This window comes from Carassius auratus, chromosome 12 (genome assembly GCF_003368295.1).
Source record: "Carassius auratus strain Wakin chromosome 12, ASM336829v1, whole genome shotgun sequence".
Taxonomy (NCBI): domain Eukaryota; kingdom Metazoa; phylum Chordata; class Actinopteri; order Cypriniformes; family Cyprinidae; genus Carassius; species Carassius auratus.
Genome location: NC_039254.1, coordinates 1443779 through 1461600, shown reverse-complemented (window position 1 = coordinate 1461600; position 17822 = coordinate 1443779). Strand labels below are relative to the sequence as shown.

The following is a 17822-nucleotide window of genomic DNA, read 5'->3' as shown; positions in this document are numbered from 1 at the left end:
TAAGCCAATTTAGCTGCTTATAGTATTTAAGGTTTTATAAAACAATTCAATAGTTGATAATATAATGATATAAGACAATAGAAGATATCAGTGTTTAAAAAAATATTTACCTTTATATATTAATAATATTTAGAAATAAATAGTTAGCAGGTACGCTTTAATATGTATTTTGGTCAATATATATATATATATATATTATTTGTTGCATAATTCCAATCAGGGTACAGTCTGATTGAAAATTTTATTTGAAATAATTTTCACTCAAAAGTTGCAAGTAAATGAGGAATGGCAAGTAAGACATCAAATTAACCAAAAAAAAAAAAAAAAAATTGAATTACAAAGACTGAAAAACATACTATTTATTTAGAAAGAAAATATATAGTATTAGTATTCTAGTACTAAAATATGTTTCCTTGTAAAACTTTTAAAAGCTAAACAAACTAAATTCATAAGATTAAATATTAATTCATTAAATAATTTGTATTTAAAATAGTCTTATGTAAAGTGCAACCTTTTGAATATTGTCAGTTTTTTCAACAGCTTCAAAAGGAACTCCTACAGTCAAAACTATAAATATCTCATTTCTAATAAAATATTATTATTACAGATATGCTGTAATAACATTGGTTTATTGACAATAAATTTCTGATTACATCTACATTGCAGTTTTATCTCTGACTTCATCATGAGATTGTCTCTGGTTTCACAATGTCTGCTGGTGTTCATATCAGTCCTGTCACTGAGTAAGGCTTACTGTTTGATTATCACTATTCGTGTGAAAAAGACAATAAAATGTGTTTCTTAATTTAATAATCTTTCTTTTTCTTTAACAGCAAGAGCACAAACAACATCTCCTTTAACAACAGCTGCATCAACAACAGGTACTCATGAGTTAGAACCAGAAGTGTTCTCTCAACCTAAAGAACTCTATTGGACCTTCTACTGTAACTCTAGCACTCTTTATTCTAATCATATTCTAAAAAAAGAAAAAACTTCCACGTCTTCTTTCTTTGCATAAGAAGTGTGTGAGACTTTAGTCTTTGTAACTTTGCAGATGTTCAGCTTGTAACACTCCAATGAGAAAGGACAATTTTAAATTGCATCATGTGACCCCTTTAAGATTTTCTGGCAGTGTTCCAACAAAACATTTTTCTCTTCAGTGCGAGGACATGCTTAAAAATCTATGAAACTTCCTGCTAACTACCAGCCTTCATGTGAAAACAAAATAAAATGTTTCTTAATTTAATAATCTTTATTTTTTTTATATTCAAATAATAATAATAATAATTTTCCCTGTCAGACTGGCACTCTTTTCATTTACAAACTGCTTTTTTTTCATTTAAAACAATGCACTAGTTTCTTTTTGTATTCCATCTGCTTTCTTTCGATTTTTTTCATAAAAAAAAAAAAAAGAAAAACACAAAAAATGCCTCTATCATATAGCTTGCTCTGCCAGTAAAGACCAATGTTTTCAATGGAAACCTTCAACTTGAATAAAGTAGAACAAAGGGCATGAGTATTTTTATGTATGTAAAGATTTTTTATTAAAATATCTAGACATTTTCCTGAGCTAAAATGTGTCTGGACACCTGTAGAGTGAAAATGAGCCAACTAGGCCTTCTGTAGACGGTTTCATCGAGCGCACGTGCCTGGCCCAAAGTTAACTTCCGGTCTGTGTTATGTATATCGATCTGGCTGCGGTGCCTTCTACAAACACAGTTAAAGTCAAAGTGATGAGTCTGAAGTTGGCCTCAGGAGGTTGTGCTGTGGGATGTGTTTCCCATACTTTTATTTATTTTTTGGAAACTCGCCATGATTTTAAAACTGATCGATTTTCAAAAAGGCTTCGATGAATAAACATGAGTTATGTTACGTACTGCATGTTTAATAATAATAATTCCTTGCATTTATATGTTTAAATATCAAAACGAGGCACGGGTGCTTTTATATGCTGTTTTATAACAAAGTTCGGGAGGAACAGTCGCAGTTCATTAACCTGATTAACACAAGTGGAGACCAATCAGTAATCAACTCATGACAAGGTATAAATAACAGCAGAACCTATCTCTGTTCATTGACAGTTTTCAGCATCCCTCCTCCACCCCATTTCTCCTCACTTATAGATCCATCTACTCTTACCACAACCGGGGGGAGTACTCTGGGTTCGGGCCACATCCCGAGCTCGGAGCCCTCCACCCGGACAGCACGCCAAATACGCATAAACTTACGGTATTAATATACGTAGATGTGAACTCGTGAAATCACTATAGGAAGACATTGTGTGTTCATTCTTACAGAAAGCACTACGGTGGCAACAACATCAGTCATAGCAGACAATAAAGCTGTGATTGATGAAAGAATCATCATACAGCTATGCAACGTTTATGTTTTCCTAGTCTGCTGATGATTGTTGTAATTTTATTTTTTCTTTAGCAGAAACTACAACGACTGCACCACCACAAACAGCAGACACAGCATGTAGTTATAGAACTGTTTTTAACTAGGTATAAATAGGTAGTTTTCTCCTTTTAAGAGAATACTTCACTCGTACTTTCACTTCACTTTCCCATAAGCTTGCATCGGCAGGGCAAGCAGCCACATCGCTCCACTCCATGGAAGTGCTACAAGTCTTCCAGGCCAAACGTCTCGTGATGAGTCTGGCCCGGATGTCGTCACGCTCAGGGAGTGCAACAGACTTGGCACTGCATGCTACCAAGAGCACTGCCCAGGCCATAGGGCGCTCGATGGCTAACCTGGTCATCCTGGAGTGCCACTTGTGGCTTAACCTCACAGAGATCAAGGATGCTGACAGAGCCCAGTTCCTGGATGCGCCGATCTCCCCCAGCGGCCTATTCTGTCCAGCAATTGAAGGGTTCGCTGAACGCTTCACAGAGGCACGGGAGTCTTCCCAGGCATTGCGACACTTCCTGCCAAAACGTGTTTCATCTGCCGCTGCCAGTCACCCCAGACAGGTGCCGACCCGTCAGCCTCCCAAGCAAGCACCCGCTGATACCACCGCTGCCCAGCTTGTGAAATCCAAGCCTCGACACCGTTCTCACTCGGCCACCAGATGGTTTCAGTTCCCTAAATGCATGGGACCCTGGCCCAAGGTAGTGCCGGACCCTGCGCCGCAGCCGTCATCCTGATCTACAGGAAAGAAAGAGGAGGTGGCTAAGTCTCGCTGCGCCTGGACCACCCCCCAAATTGCTCCGTGTGTTTTGCCGTCCATATCCAGGTGTCGATAAAGTTGTTTTTGTTGCAAACAATGGGCCCTTTTTAGCGCCCATACAAAAAAACGCTGTTATAGCGCACAAAATAAAAAAACACACTCCTTCACAAAAAGAGCAGTTTTCCTCTCATAACACTCACGAGTGCTATGTCCCCCTGCGGCAGACAAACACTCGAGTTAATCCAAAGTCTGTCCATCCGGGCCTCACAATGACAAGCCATTCCTGGGGTATCAGATTGGGTCATGGGAATAATAAAACACGGCTATTCCCTTCAGTCTGCATGATGACCACCACGCTTTCGCAGGGTGGTCACCACTTCGGTGCACAACGAGAATGCTCACATTCTTCGTGGCGAAGTAAAAAATCTGCAGGTGAAGGGAGCTATAGAAATCGTTCCACCAGCACACCGCGACTCAGGGTTTTACAGCCGTTACTTTCTAGTTCCCAAGATGGATGGCGGGCTGCGCCCCATCCTCGATTTAAGACATCTGAACCGTGCCCTCATGAGATTGCATTTCAGAATGATCACGTTGAAACAAATTCTTTCACAAATACGCTCAGGGGATTGGTTCTTTTCACTGGATCTGAAAGACGATAAATTTCACATCCAGACAGCCCCCCATCACAGGCCGTTCTTGAGATTTGCCTTCGAGTGTGTGGCTTACCAATACAAGGTCCTCCCCTTTGGGCTGTCTCTGGCACCTCACACATTTACAAATGCATGGATGCGGCTCTCTCCCCTTTCAGGCAGAAGGGAATCCGCATTCTCAATTACCTCGACGACTGGCTAGTTCTAGCTCAGTCTGAAGGGGGGGCATTGGGTTACAGAACATTGCTCCTCAGCCATCTGGAATGCCTGGGGATCAGGGTAAATTTTGCCAAGAATTCGCTGTCCCCCAGCCAACGGATATCATTTCTTGGAATAGTGTTAGACTCAGTTATGATGAGGGCAACAATGGTGAAAGGAGCGTGCCGTGGCTCTACAGTGAATCGCGGACTCTTTAAAAATAGGTGCTTCTCGCCCCTAAAAACATTCCAGAAGTTGCTGGGTCTTATGCCAGCAGCATCGCCGGTGCTGGAGCTCGGGCCGCTAAGTATGTGCCCCCTCCAATATTGGCTGAAACCGTGTGTTCCACCTCATGCGTGGTGTCATGGATGCCTGAATATCAAGGTGAGTCAGGACTGAATTTCGGCCCTGACCCCTTTGAGGAACATGCAATGGATGGAACGGGGTGCCCCGCTTGGTATGGTTTGCAGAAGAAAAGTGATCTCCACAGACGTGTCCAACAAAGGTTGAGGCGCACTTTGCGAAGGGAAACCTGCTTTCGGCCGATGGTCGAAAGAGGGAGAGCAGGCTTCACATTAACTGCCTCGAGATGATTGCAGTTCAACGAGCCTGCCAGAGCTTCCTGTCAGACCTAAAGAGCCACCACGTGCTGGTCAGATCAGACAGCATGACCGTGGTCTCTTACATAAATCACCAAGGTGGGCTGTCATCGACGCATCTCTTCAGACTAACTTCGCAACTGCTGGAATGGACCCAGAGCAACTTGGGGTCCCTGAGAGCAGTGCATCTACCGAGCAAACTGAACAAGCGCACGGATATGCTGTCAAGAAGCGGAGTCTCCTCAGAAGACTCACCCGCAGACAGTTCAGAAGATTTGGGACGTTATTGGCAAAGCGGAAATAGACCTCTTCGCCTCAAAAGACAACTCTTATTGCCCAACATATTTTTCCAAGATCGAGGACGTGTTTGTCCCAGGACTGGCCCAACCGTCTTCTTTACTATTTTCCTCCGGTTCCTCTGATTCCCCAAGTAATCAGGCGGGTCAAGGACCAGAGATGCAGGGTTCTTCTTGTAGCCCCACTCTGGGAAAATCAGCACTGAATAGACGACTTATCACAGATGCTGACTGCGGCCCCATGGCCCGTTCCTCTGAGACGGGACCTCCTTTCTCAGGCGGATGGAACGATTTGGCATCTGCACCCAGAGCTGTGGTCTCTGCACCTTTGGTGGCTCGACGGGAACCCACGGGACTCCCTGAGCATGTGCTAAACACAATTTCACAGGCTAGAGCTCTGTCTACACGACGCCTCTATGCCTCCAAATGGTCTGTGTTCTCTACATGGTGCTCACACCATGGTAAAAACCCGACCCCCTGTGACGTATCAGTGATAATGTCATTTCTACAAGAGCACTTGGAGAAAGAGACGATCCCCCTCCACGCTCAAGGTCTATGTAGCAACTATAGCGGCGTCACACGCCTTTATAGCAGGCCAGTCGGTGGGCATAAACGACTTAGTTGTCTGATTTATGAGAGGTGCCAGAAGGCTTCATCCGCCTTGCCCTCCCACTGTCCCTTCATGGGACCTGCCCACGGTAATGAGAGCCTTAAGCCCTCATATATTGGTATCACAGATCAAGTATGATTGCATTGGTCATCCCCCCTTCTTAGCATGGCGTGATTGAACTGGGTTCCCATAAGCGTGTTCGATGCAATACGAGTGAAGTATTGAAAGGGAACGTATTCGGTTACTGATGTAACCTCAGTTCCCTGAAATACAGGAATGAGTACTGAATTCCTTGCTAAAAGGCTGCACGTTTGTTTTAATAACACTGCACGAACCAATGGCTGTGCAGTTTCACTGCATGATTGAATAAGGCTTCAGTTCAGGAGAAAAAATGAGTTTTTCCCCATAAGCGTCTTCGACACAGTACTCGTTCCCGTATTTCAGGGAACCGAGGTTACGTTAGTAACAGAGTATGTTATCATAGTTAGCTGAAAATATCAAAAACCACACTTCTCAAGTGAGTTCACATGGTATTTAATAGTGTTTGTATGTGTGTTCATTCTTTTAGAAAGCACTACAATAGCAACAACATCAGTCACACCAGGTAATAAAGCTGTGGTTGATGAAAGAATCATCATACAGCTATGCAACATTTTTGTTTTCAATTTTCCCTAGTCTGCTGATGATTGTTGTAATTTTATGTTATTTTTTCTTTAGCAGAAACTACAACGACTGCACCAACACCAACAGCAGACACAGCAGGTAGTTATAGACCTGTTTTTAACTAGGTATAAATAAGTAGTTTTCTCCATTTAAGAGATTCAGTGCTGCCACAAAAACTCTGTGTGCCACTGCAAAACACCAAAAAAATCAATGTTTAATGCCTGTTGTACCAGTTTTATCATAGTTAACTGAAAATAGCAAAAACCTTTTCATAAATGTTAACTGAAATAAGATAAAAACTATGTAGACATTAAAAAAAAAACGTTTACAAAACTCATCATATGAAACATAATTATTTGTTAATATTATCAGTTTTTTCATGTTAGAGTGTTTAACTATGTGTGTACAATGTGAGCATTTTTACTATGAAAGAAAACCACACTTCTCCAGTGAGTTCACATGGTATTTAATAGTGTTTGTATGTGTGTTCATTCTTTTAGAAAGCACTACAATAGCAACAACATCAGTCACACCAGGTAATAAAGCTGTGGTTGATGAAATAATCATCATACAGCTATGCAACGTTTTTGTTTTCACTTTTCCCTGGGTATCAGATTGGGTCATGGGAATAATAAAACACGGCTATTCCCTTCAGTCTGCACGACGACCACCATGCTTTCGCAGGTTGGTCACCACTTCGGTGCACAACGAGAATGCTCACGTTCTTCGTGGCGAAGTAAAAAATCTGCTGGTGAAGGGAGCTATAGAAATCGTTCCACCAGCACACCGCGACTCAGGGTTTTACAGCCGTTACTTTCTAGTTCCCAAGATGGATGGCGGGCTGCGCCCCATCCTCGATTTAAGACATCTGAACCGTGCCTCATGAGATGGCATTTCAGAATGATCACGTTGAAACAAATTCTTTCACAAATACGCTCAGGGGATTGGTTCTTTTCACTGGATCTGAAAGATGCTTTATTTCACATCCAGACAGCCCCCCATCACAGGCCGTTCTTGAGATTTGCCTTCGAGTGTGTGGCTTACCAATACAAGGTCCTCCCCTTTGGGCTGTCTCTGGCACCTCACACATTTACAAATGCATGGATGCGGCTCTCTCCCCTTTCAGGCAGAAGGGAATCCGCATTCTCAATTACCTCGATGACTGGCTAGTTCTAGCTCAGTCAGAGGGGAGGCATTGGGTTACAGAACATTGCTCCTCAGCCATCTGGAATGCCTGGGGATCAGGGTAAATTTTGCCAAGAATTCGCTGTCCCCCAGCCAACGGATATCATTTCTTGGAATAGTGTTAGACTCAGTTATGATGAGGGCAACAATGGTGAAAGGAGCGTGCCGTGGCTCTACAGTGAATCGCGGACTCTTTTAAAATAGGTGCTTTCTCGCCCCTAAAAACATTCCAGAAGTTGCTGGGTCTTATGGCAGCAGCATCGCCGGTGCTGGAGCTCGGGCCGCTAAGTATGTGCCCCCTCCAATATTGGCTGAAACCGTGTGTTCCACCTCATGCGTGGTGTCATGGATGCCTGAATATCAAGGTGAGTCAGGACTGAATTTCGGCCCTGACCCTTTTGAGGAACATGCAATGGATGGAACGGGGTGCCCCGCTTGGTATGGTTTGCAGAAGAAAAGTGATCTCCACAGACGCGTCCAACAAAGGTTGGGGCGCACTTTGCGAAGGGAACCTGCTTTCGGCCGATGGTCGAAAGAGGGAGAGCAGGCTTCACATTAACTGCCTCGAGATGATTGCAGTTCAACGAGCCTGCCAGAGCTTCCTGTCAGACCTAAAGAGCCACCACGTGCTGGTCAGATCAGACAGCATGACCGTGGTCTCTTACATAAATCACCAAGGTGGGCTGTCATCAACGCGTCTCTTCAGACTAACTTCGCGGCTGCTGGAATGGACCCAGAGCAACTTGGGGTCCCTGAGAGCAGTGCATCTACCGAGCAAACTGAACAAGCGCACGGATATGCTGTCAAGAAGCGGAGTCTCCTCAGAAGACTCACCCGCAGACAGTTCAGAAGATTTGGGACGTTATTGGCAAAGCGGAAATAGACCTCTTCGCCTCAAAAGACAACTCTTATTGCCCAACATATTTTTCCAAGATCGAGGACGTGTTTGTCCCAGGACTGGCCCAACCGTCGTCTTTACTATTTTCCTCCGGTTCCTCTGATTCCCCAAGTAATCAGGCGGGTCAGGGACCAGAGATGCAGGGTTCTTCTTGTAGCCCCACTCTGGGAAAATCAGCACTGAATAGACGACTTATCACAGATGCTGACTGCGGCCCCATGGCCCGTTCCTCTGAGACGGGACCTCCTTTCTCAGGCGGATGGAACGATTTGGCATCCGCACCCAGAGCTGTGGTCTCTGCACCTTTGGTGGCTCGACGGGAACCCACGGGTATCCCTGAGCATGTGCTAAACACAATTTCACAGGCTAGAGCTCTGTCTACACGACGCCTCTATGCCTCCAAATGGTCTGTGTTCTCTACATGGTGCTCAGACCATGGTGAAAACCCGACCCCCTGTGACGTATCAGTGATAATGTCATTTCTACAAGAGCACTTGGAGAAGAGACGATCCCCCTCCACGCTCAAGGTCTATGTAGCAACTATAGCGGCGTCACACGCCCTTATAGCAGGCCAGTCGGTGGGCATAAACGACTTAGTTGTCTGATTTATGAGAGGTGCCAGAAGGCTTCATCCGCCTTGCCCTCCCACTGTCCCTTCATGGGACCTGCCCACGGTAATGAGAGCCTTAAGCCCTCATATATTGGTATCAAGATCAAGTATGATTGCATTGGTCATCCCCCCTTCTTAGCATGGCGTGATTGAACTGGGTTCCCATAAGCGTGTTCGATGCAATACGAGTGAAGTATTGAAAGGGAACGTATTCGGTTACTGATGTAACCTCAGTTCCCTGAAATACAGGAATGAGTACTGAATTCCTTGCTAAAAGGCTGCACGTTTGTTTTAATAACACTGCCCGAACCAATGGCTGTGCAGTTTCACTGCATGATTGAATAAGGCTTCAGTTCAGGAGAAAAAATGAGTTTTTCCCCATAAGCGTCTTCGACACAGTACTCGTTCCCGGTATTTCAGGGAACCGAGGTTACGTTAGTAACCGAGTATGTTATCATAGTTAGCTGAAAATATCAAAAAACACACTTCTCAAGTGAGTTCACATGGTATTTAATAGTGTTTGTATGTGTGTTCATTCTTTTAGAAAGCACTACAATAGCAACAACATCAGTCACACCAGGTAATAAAGCTGTGGTTGATGAAAGAATCATCATACAGCTATGCAACGTTTTTGTTTTCAATTTTCCCTAGTCTGCTGATGATTGTTGTAATTTTATGTTATTTTTTCTTTAGCAGAAACTACAACGACTGCACCAACACCAACAGCAGACACAGCAGGTAGTTATAGACCTGTTTTTAACTAGGTACAAATAAGTAGTTTTCTCCATTTAAGAGATTCAGTGCTGCCACAAAAACTCTGTGTGCCACTGCAAAACACCAAAAAAAATCAATGTTTAATGCCTGTTGTACCAGGGTTATCATAGTTAACTGAAAATAGCAAAAACCTTTTCATAAATGTTAACTGAAATAAGATAAAAACTATGTAGACATTAAAAAAAAAAACGTTTACCAAAAACTCATCATATGAAACAGAATTATTTGTTAATATTATCAGTTTTTTCATGTTAAGTGTCTAACTATGTGTGTACAATGTGAGCATTTTTACTATGAAAGAAAACCACACCTCTCAATGAGTTCACATGGTATTTAATAGTGTTTGTATGTGTGTTCATTCTTTTAGAAAGCACTACAATAGCAACAACATCAGTCACACCAGGTAATAAAGCTGTGGTTGATGAAAGAATCATCATACAGCTATGCAACGTTTTTGTTTTCACTTTTTCCTAGTCTGCTGATGATTGTTGTAATTTTATGTTATTTTTTCTTTAGCAGAAACTACAACGACTGAACCACCACAAACAGCAGACACAGCAGGTAGTTATAGACCTGTTTTTAACTAGGTATAATAGGTAGTATAAATATAAAATGGAACAATCAAACTTGTAAAATATTATGATGGAAGTGCATCAGAATTCAGTGGCATCAATTTGTCAAAAAGAACGCAGAACACTTTACGGAATCATTTATACGTGGTAAGGAGCAGGTGCACATTTCTGTCGTAACAACTAACAGTTTGAAAGTACGAACACTTTCATGAATCTGAAAATGTATGTCAGAACAGCTTTACCAGTGAGTTACACACAATTTGTTCTGCTCTTGTTTCATGAATGAGGCCCAATGTGTTTTTTAATATTCTTTACATAAGTGTCTCATAATTGAACACTGTTTTCTTTAACAGCCTCTACAACAACAACTCCATGGTCAGGTATTTATTGACATTCAAATAGTGGTGTATTTGTGTTGGATCATAATAATTATGAGATTTTGAGTTGTAAAAACTGTTCACATCTCAATTTGTATTTTTTATTTTTTTGTGGTTATTCTGTCGTCAGCACCATCGATATTTTATCCATTCGGTGCAGCAGCAGGAGACACTGAAATTCTTGAAAATGGTGGTGATACCTATCGACTTGTTGGCTTCTCTGCTCCATTTACGTACTTTGGCCGCAAATACAACAGCATTTACGTAAGAATTAATTTCTGTTGCAAGTCTAATATAAATGGAAATGGTGTGATACAGCAGCTGATTGCTTTTATTTCAGATTAATAATAATGGACTCCTTACATTCGTCCAACCTTTACCAGAAGCTCACCCTTACGCTTTTCCAACACATGGAGCTGAAGATTACATTGCCGCCCTCTGGACTGAGCTTGATGACCTTGGTATAGGTAGATACACATATCAGGAGTACACCAATGGAAGTATCCTCACTCGTGCCACTCAGGATATAAACCAGTATTTCCCTGGACGGGGCTTCACTGCTTCGTGGGTCTTTGTTGCAACATGGGACTATGTGCTAACAACAGATATTAATGTATTTAATCAACACTCAGCACCGGTAAATAGTTCCTTTCTTTCTTTTTTCAGGGACAAGATTGAAGGTTGTATAAACTATGTATCATGATGTTGTTGTTTTTCTTTTCAGGCAATTACGGTTCAAGCAGTTTTGATTTCAGGTGGTGGTTTTTCTTTCCTACTGATGCATTATGGTGACTGTGCTGGGGAGTATTTTCCAGTGGAGGTAAAACAGTCATCACAGTATTGAAACAACAATTTACCAGCTCTGTTTGCATACATAACATTTGACTGATTTTAATAGGCTGGATACGACACAATCGGCTCCACTGACTACTACGTAATTCATTATAATCCATATGATGGATACTACATCCCAAACCTCAAGACCACGAGTAACGTAGATGTTCCAGGTCGTTGGGCCTTTCTTGTGAACAATGGAACAGGTAAGATTTGAAACATAATTATTTGTTGCTATTATCAGTTTTTTTTAATATCATCTCGGAGTGTCTTACATGTGTCTGTACTTTTAGAAATCGTCATAGGACTTCAAATGAAACTTCAGTCATTTTTAGACCTAAAACAGAGCGGAAACATGGAGGTTGTTCTGCATCAAGTAAGTCACACTTTTCATAACAAAAGTTGATGTTTGGAAGTCCTTTATTGTCTCGGGGGGACTTTGTCTCTTATTATTTATCTTTGACTTTACATCTGATAAGCTGTGAATTTTCTATCTTGCAAGGACCTTTTCTAATTTTTTACTCTGGGAATTTTAACCAGTAACCATAACCAGTAGATTACAATTGAAAATAATGCTCTTTTAACCTGTCCATCAATCTTTTGTTTTGTTTTTTCAGATAAAACAAGAGCTAGTCAATCATGGAGTGTCAAGTAACTTTGAGCTGAAGTTAAGAAAAGTCAAAAAGACTTAAAAGTCGTAATGCATGGATAGGAATTAAAACTCGAAATGTTGTTGCCGTAGAAGATGTAGAAACTGATAAAAAGAGGAATGTAACTCCACAAGAAGGAAACGTATAATTCTGTTCGCTTCTACATGTCTCAACAAACATGATTTAGCACAAATAATGAAATAATGTGTACAAATTAATTATATACCATGTTTATTTAGCATGAATAATAATCATTGATTCTCCTGTTTTGTCCCACTTCCTGAAAAGTTTCAGGGGTTTCGAATCAAACTGATCTATATGTGAACTATGAGACTAAACCTGTTCTTCATCTACACCTCCACTTACTTAAAGCATTCATCCATGTCAAAATTCCTTCACGTAGTCTACTTGTTTATGGTGTAAACTATGTTACTTTTGAGAACTTTTAGAACAGCAGGTTTTGCACAGTTGGCAATGACGTGCAAACTCTAATGTAGGTGTGGTCATAATTTAAAAGTTTTGTTTATGATTTTTGAGGATGTTTTGCACGTCAGCATTTTTATGTTGGCACCTGTCTGCCAAAAATCCATTGTGTTTGATTTAATGCTTTTGTAGTTTCTTTTTCAAGTTTATTCAGATCTGCTGTGTACTGTTACAAATAACTTTAATAAAATTTTACAAAAAGAAACTCCATCTCAAATAATCTAGTTATTCAGTAGGCTAAGAGGTGATGAAGTGGGGCATTAATAAGTTTAATAAGGTGCACCAATAATACATTTTTTTTAGTTTGACAGTCCTAGTTTTCAATAACTCATGGGATATTTTATTGAACAGTTCTCATGTAAGAATGAACAGCAAATGTGATGGATTATGCGTCATATAGAATTTTTTTTTCTTCAGTTGATGAGCAACTAAAAGGAATAGTTCACCCAAAAAAAAATTATTTTTGGGATATTATTATTGGGGTGTTTTTATCAGCTCTTTGGACTCTCATTCTGACGGCATCCATTCACTGAAGAGCATCTACTGATGAAATTTTTCCAAATCTGGTCTAATGAAAATCTACATCTTGGATGGCTTGATGGTGAGTATATTGAAATTTCATTTTTGGGTGGACTATTCCTGTGATTAATTGAACATACTGTGTGTGTGCATTGATTTTCTTAGAAAATATCATAGTAGTTCAAATAAGAGTTACTTCATTTTCAGACCAAGAGAGTGGAAACACTGGGACCGTTTTGGAGAAATACTACTACAGTAAATAACACCCCCTCTCCCCCAAAATTGTGGTACTAATAGTCAGTTTAAAACACTTTATCTTTATTTCAGCTACAACAGGAGCTGATCAAGTACAATCTGCAAAGCAGCATCAAACTGAACTTAAGAAGAGTCCAAAAGACACCTTTGTGATATTAACCATCATAAAAGGAAAGAAATTCTAACAGAGACCAGTTCATTGAATCTCTTGCATCAAATATATCCCTGCATTTAAAAGATATATTACAGGAAATTAAGGATAATAACAATTAAAAATCAGAAAGTGAAAGGTAAGTAATAGACATTTCAATGAAAACCCGCGTTTGCAGATCAGGAATGTCACTTTACAGGAAGACAAACAGTCATGTGTTCTTACACACAAATGATATGTGGTAGGAGTTTAAGCTACAGTATCTGCAATATGAGAATAATGGACGTAAACCTGTTCTTCCTCTATGGCTCCATTCGCTTGAAAATCATAATATTTATTGCAACATGAACTTTTCATAATGAGATATTTGGGCAAGTACAGTAGCTTCTGGCTAGCTGTTACCATTTGAATGTATGTATACATTTGTAGTAAATTACAAAGCTATAATCTCCTGAATCTCCTGAATGTAAAAGTATTAGCTATGTATATGTTCCTTGACTCACCATGAGGGGAAGACTTTGTGAGAGTTAGTGAGATAAATAAAACAAACATTGCAGTAGCCTATGTTTAATAATAATAATAATAATAATAATTGTCTTTCTACTTCAGAATGTCATCCTTAAATAAATGCATTACTTGCTATTTATTTAAAATAAATAAGTAATAATAATAATAAACAAATTATAAGTAGGCCTAGCTTGTGAGTGATATCTGTTTATACATCAAAGAAAAAAATTGTTTTTGTTTTTTAAGTGTGCAAAAAGTGATTTGGTTAGATTCAGAAAGGATAGTCTTTATCTTGCCCTGAGTTTAATCTTTTACGGATCATATTATTATCTGGTTACACACAGGCCTTTTTAATTCCAAACTGCTGACGTGGAATAGAGTGACATTGACAGAATGTTTCTTAAAAAAGGCCACATTCAACGAAGGCTACTCAATAGTGTAGAATAATTTTATAGGATATATGTGCACATGTCAAAGTGTTGAGATTTAAATTTATTGTATTTTTGAAGTATTTTCTCATACAAAACTACTTTCATTACAGTGTTGGAGAAAGTTTTCATTGTCCATAAAGTATCAAAGATCATGATAAATGCATGTCTCCATCTGCTGGTCAAACTTATAAAGCGTTTTAAAAAGTAGGCATTGACTCACTTAACAGAACTGCGTGCGTCTTGCGGAAGAACATTGTAGCCGGAACTACTTCTCTCTGTTTATGTCTATGACGAATCACGCAGGTACTGGGCTACTCCGCAGCGGTTCCTACCAGAACCAGACTGAAATAGTCCGAATATAAAACCTTTTTCACCACTGTTTACCAGCCATGGGCAGCGTCAAAGCATGCAATGGCTATCCACGTCTCAGAGCTAAACTGCCCTGGTTCCCCAGCATTTTGTCTCATGGTTCCCAACCAAGCCAAAACTTTGTCCCAGAGGTACCTTCTGTTGCCCCAGTCTTGCTGTCTTGATAGCAGAAGTTTCATAAATGGCTGTATTTCATGGCTGTCCCATATATATATATATTGTTTATACATTTTAAAACTTTGCCTCCCTTTTTGCATTATTTTCTTAAAATTTAATTCAATTCGAATTTATTTGTATAGCCCTTTTACGATACAAATCATTACAAAGCAACTTTACAGAAAAACTATGTTTCTACAATTTATAGCTTATAAGTGGTGACTGTCAGTTTATGTGCATATGACAGGATTTTTAAAATTAATTAGTTTAAACCCAAGCTAAAGAATAAGAATGCACATTTGATCCAATGCAACTGCAGTCACAATTTATAAGATGCATTATTCGAATGCTTGGCAAAAGAGATTCATTTTTAATGCAAAGGGGACCCTGAACATTATCAGGAAGGCTATTCCAGAGTTTGGGAGCCAAATGTGAAAAAATTCTACTTCCTTTAGTGGACTTTGCTATCCTAGGAACTACCAAAAGTCCAGCGTTTTGTGACCTTAGGGAGCGTGATGGGTTGTAACGTGGTATAAGGCTAGTTATGTACGCAGGAGCTAAACCATTTAGGGCCTTATAAGTAATGATAATTTGTAACTGGTACGGAATTTTAAAAAGAACTTTAAGAAACAAAATTTACTTTGTTTCTTTTTTCTTTTTCTTTTTTCTTTTCAGATGCTCCCTGTCTCAGCTGCCATGGGTGCAGTGTCCTATCATGGAAAGGATCCAAATAATAATAAATGTATTGTTTATTTAAGGTAAGTTGGTAAGTAGAATAACTTTGGTTGTGGTTGTGATTTGAGTTAAGTACTCAGAAGAGATGTGTGCACCTTGCTTACTATAAAGGGAACATATACATTATTTTAACTAGATTTAAATTAAAATATTCAAAATGTTCCTTTTTTTACCTTAATATTGAAATTTCATCATACCTTAGGTAAATGAAGTGAGCGTGTTTTGGTTTCTTATTTACTTATTTTTATACTACTGTAACGTCTCATGTTCAGTTAGGGTATTAATTAATCTGTTAAATACTTAATGTTTAATTTCCGAAAGGAATGAAAACTGATTGCATTTTAAACTGTATTGATGAAAAGGTGAAAAAAGATGACATGGGTGTTTTAGGCTTTACTTGCCATTGCTTGCCCGTCTTCTGTAATTTCCTGTAATTTGCTACATTTTATGAGTATTTTAATTGTGACTGCATCTGCCCGTCAACTCTTTATAGAGTAGAAATGCTCTCGTACTCCAGAAGGTGGCGATAGAGAAGCATCTCTGTACTACTGTGCACCTCCAGACGACTTTTATCAGCTTTATCACAATGTGAATGCCATGCACATGATGTAAGCCTAAAATTCCATCGCCATTAATTTCCTTAAGTTATTTTATTTTTTTCTTCACATTTTATTAAAGAGGTTATATGGCTAAATGTTTGTTTACTCTTGAACAACGACAAGTTAACAAATGTCCTCGTATGTTTGCATTAATTATTCCCCAGACCATATTTATAGTTATAGCTGGACAAATTTTTCCAGAGCCCATAATAGTTAATAATCACATTTGTATTTATTAGTTTTTTTTTATTTATGTATTTATTAGATCGGATGTATGTCTTGTGCATTTTCAAAAATGTAAACTAAATAGGCTACATAAATAATTCAGAGACCTAACTAGCCTCAATACTCATGCATAATGCTGCATGAATTTCCCAAAACTGCCAGTTCATTTTGATTCCTGTGCCGTATCCATGTGTCAATTCATGCGAAACTTTGCTGAGTTCGCATAAGCTGTAGGACGGCAGTGGGGGAGTTTCGTGCAATTAGAATAACTTCATGTTGAGTGATGATAATGCATCATTAACTTTTGTCCAAACTGAACGTTTCGTTTCATTAACAAAGGCAATTTCCATCCAAATACATTTAGATGTTTATTTCACCTGCCACCAATTGAGATTTTGAGTCAAATGTCTAGTTACACAAACGCATGTTTTCTCCAGCAGTTGCTTTATATGTTGTTTTCAATCGTTGAATTAAATCATCTTAAATTAGAAAATTGTGATCCACTTAAGTTACAGCGCCAATTTAAATTCCCGAATTTGTGTTATGTAATGAACAATAAAACTACACTGTCATAGACTAGCAATAATGAAGGCAGGTTTTACTTAGCCTAGGCTATTTAAATAAAAATCTTAGTGATTTCAGATTAATGCAGTTTATTACGCTTTTTGATTGAAACAATGGTTTTATGCTTTTTTACGTTTTACATTTCTGCTGTTTAGTTATTGTGCGTTTTATAACTGTTTTACTTATATTCTGCAAGCAACACGTTATTCCAATGGCAGATCCTAGCGTAAACAACTGACCCATTACTATGTGACAACATGCCCCGCTATCGTACGACCTGTATAGGCCTCTTTTTTTTCCCTCCGGGGATTAGCGGTAAAAAGGTTCGGTAGGTTTTATTTGATTTTATTTGATTATCAAATTATTAAAATAATTATTAATTATATATTAAAAGTTTGACCATTAGCCACTTATGCATAACTGAATTATTTTAGTATTATGATTATCAATTTATTCTTCTTCTTTTTTTTCTTTTTTTTTTTTTTTTTTTTTTTTTAATAAGTAGGCTTCCCTTGTTTTTAATCTTTAGGTTTTTTGTTTTGTTTTTTTTTTGGTTCAGCATGAAACTCAAATGCTTATCACACGAATGACCTCGACGTCAGATTGATGCATATTGGATGAAGTTAATTGAGGAGAAGTGTGACAGTGGGAGGGGTTGCCAACCAGCAGCTCTTTCACTGCATGCGCCCTGGACATGTTAAATACCCCTCCCCTGACGCGCACTCGGGCACTCTCGAGTAAAT

At 39.3% G+C, this 17822-nt stretch overlaps 1 protein-coding gene across 1 annotated transcript; it reads left to right on the top strand.

The window, feature by feature from the left end:
- The first annotated feature begins 8405 nt into the window (after window positions 1-8405).
- On the top strand, window positions 8406-12624 carry LOC113112139 (uncharacterized). The gene is made up of 14 exons (XM_026277594.1): window positions 8406-8598; window positions 8701-8795; window positions 8882-8942; window positions 9396-9458; window positions 9572-9616; window positions 10020-10055; window positions 10169-10213; window positions 10578-10604; window positions 10732-10865; window positions 10942-11238; window positions 11326-11421; window positions 11500-11641; window positions 11729-11811; window positions 12053-12624. Exons 1-14 carry the CDS (start codon window positions 8406-8408, stop codon window positions 12125-12127), a joined length of 1392 nt encoding a protein of 463 aa, XP_026133379.1. The 3' UTR covers window positions 12128-12624.
- Window positions 12625-17822: the final 5198 nt, after the last annotated feature.

Excerpts from the sequence above, each read along its gene's own strand:
- LOC113112139 (XM_026277594.1), top strand. The coding sequence starts at position 8,406 with ATGCAGGGTTCTTCTTGTAGCCCCACTCTGGGAAAATCAGCACTGAAT. Across the intron at positions 8,796-8,881 it reads GATCCCCCTCCACGCTCAAG|AGGTGCCAGAAGGCTTCATC; the intron begins GTCTATGTAGCA and ends CTGATTTATGAG. Across the intron at positions 10,605-10,731 it reads AACAACAACTCCATGGTCAG|CACCATCGATATTTTATCCA; the intron begins GTATTTATTGAC and ends TTCTGTCGTCAG.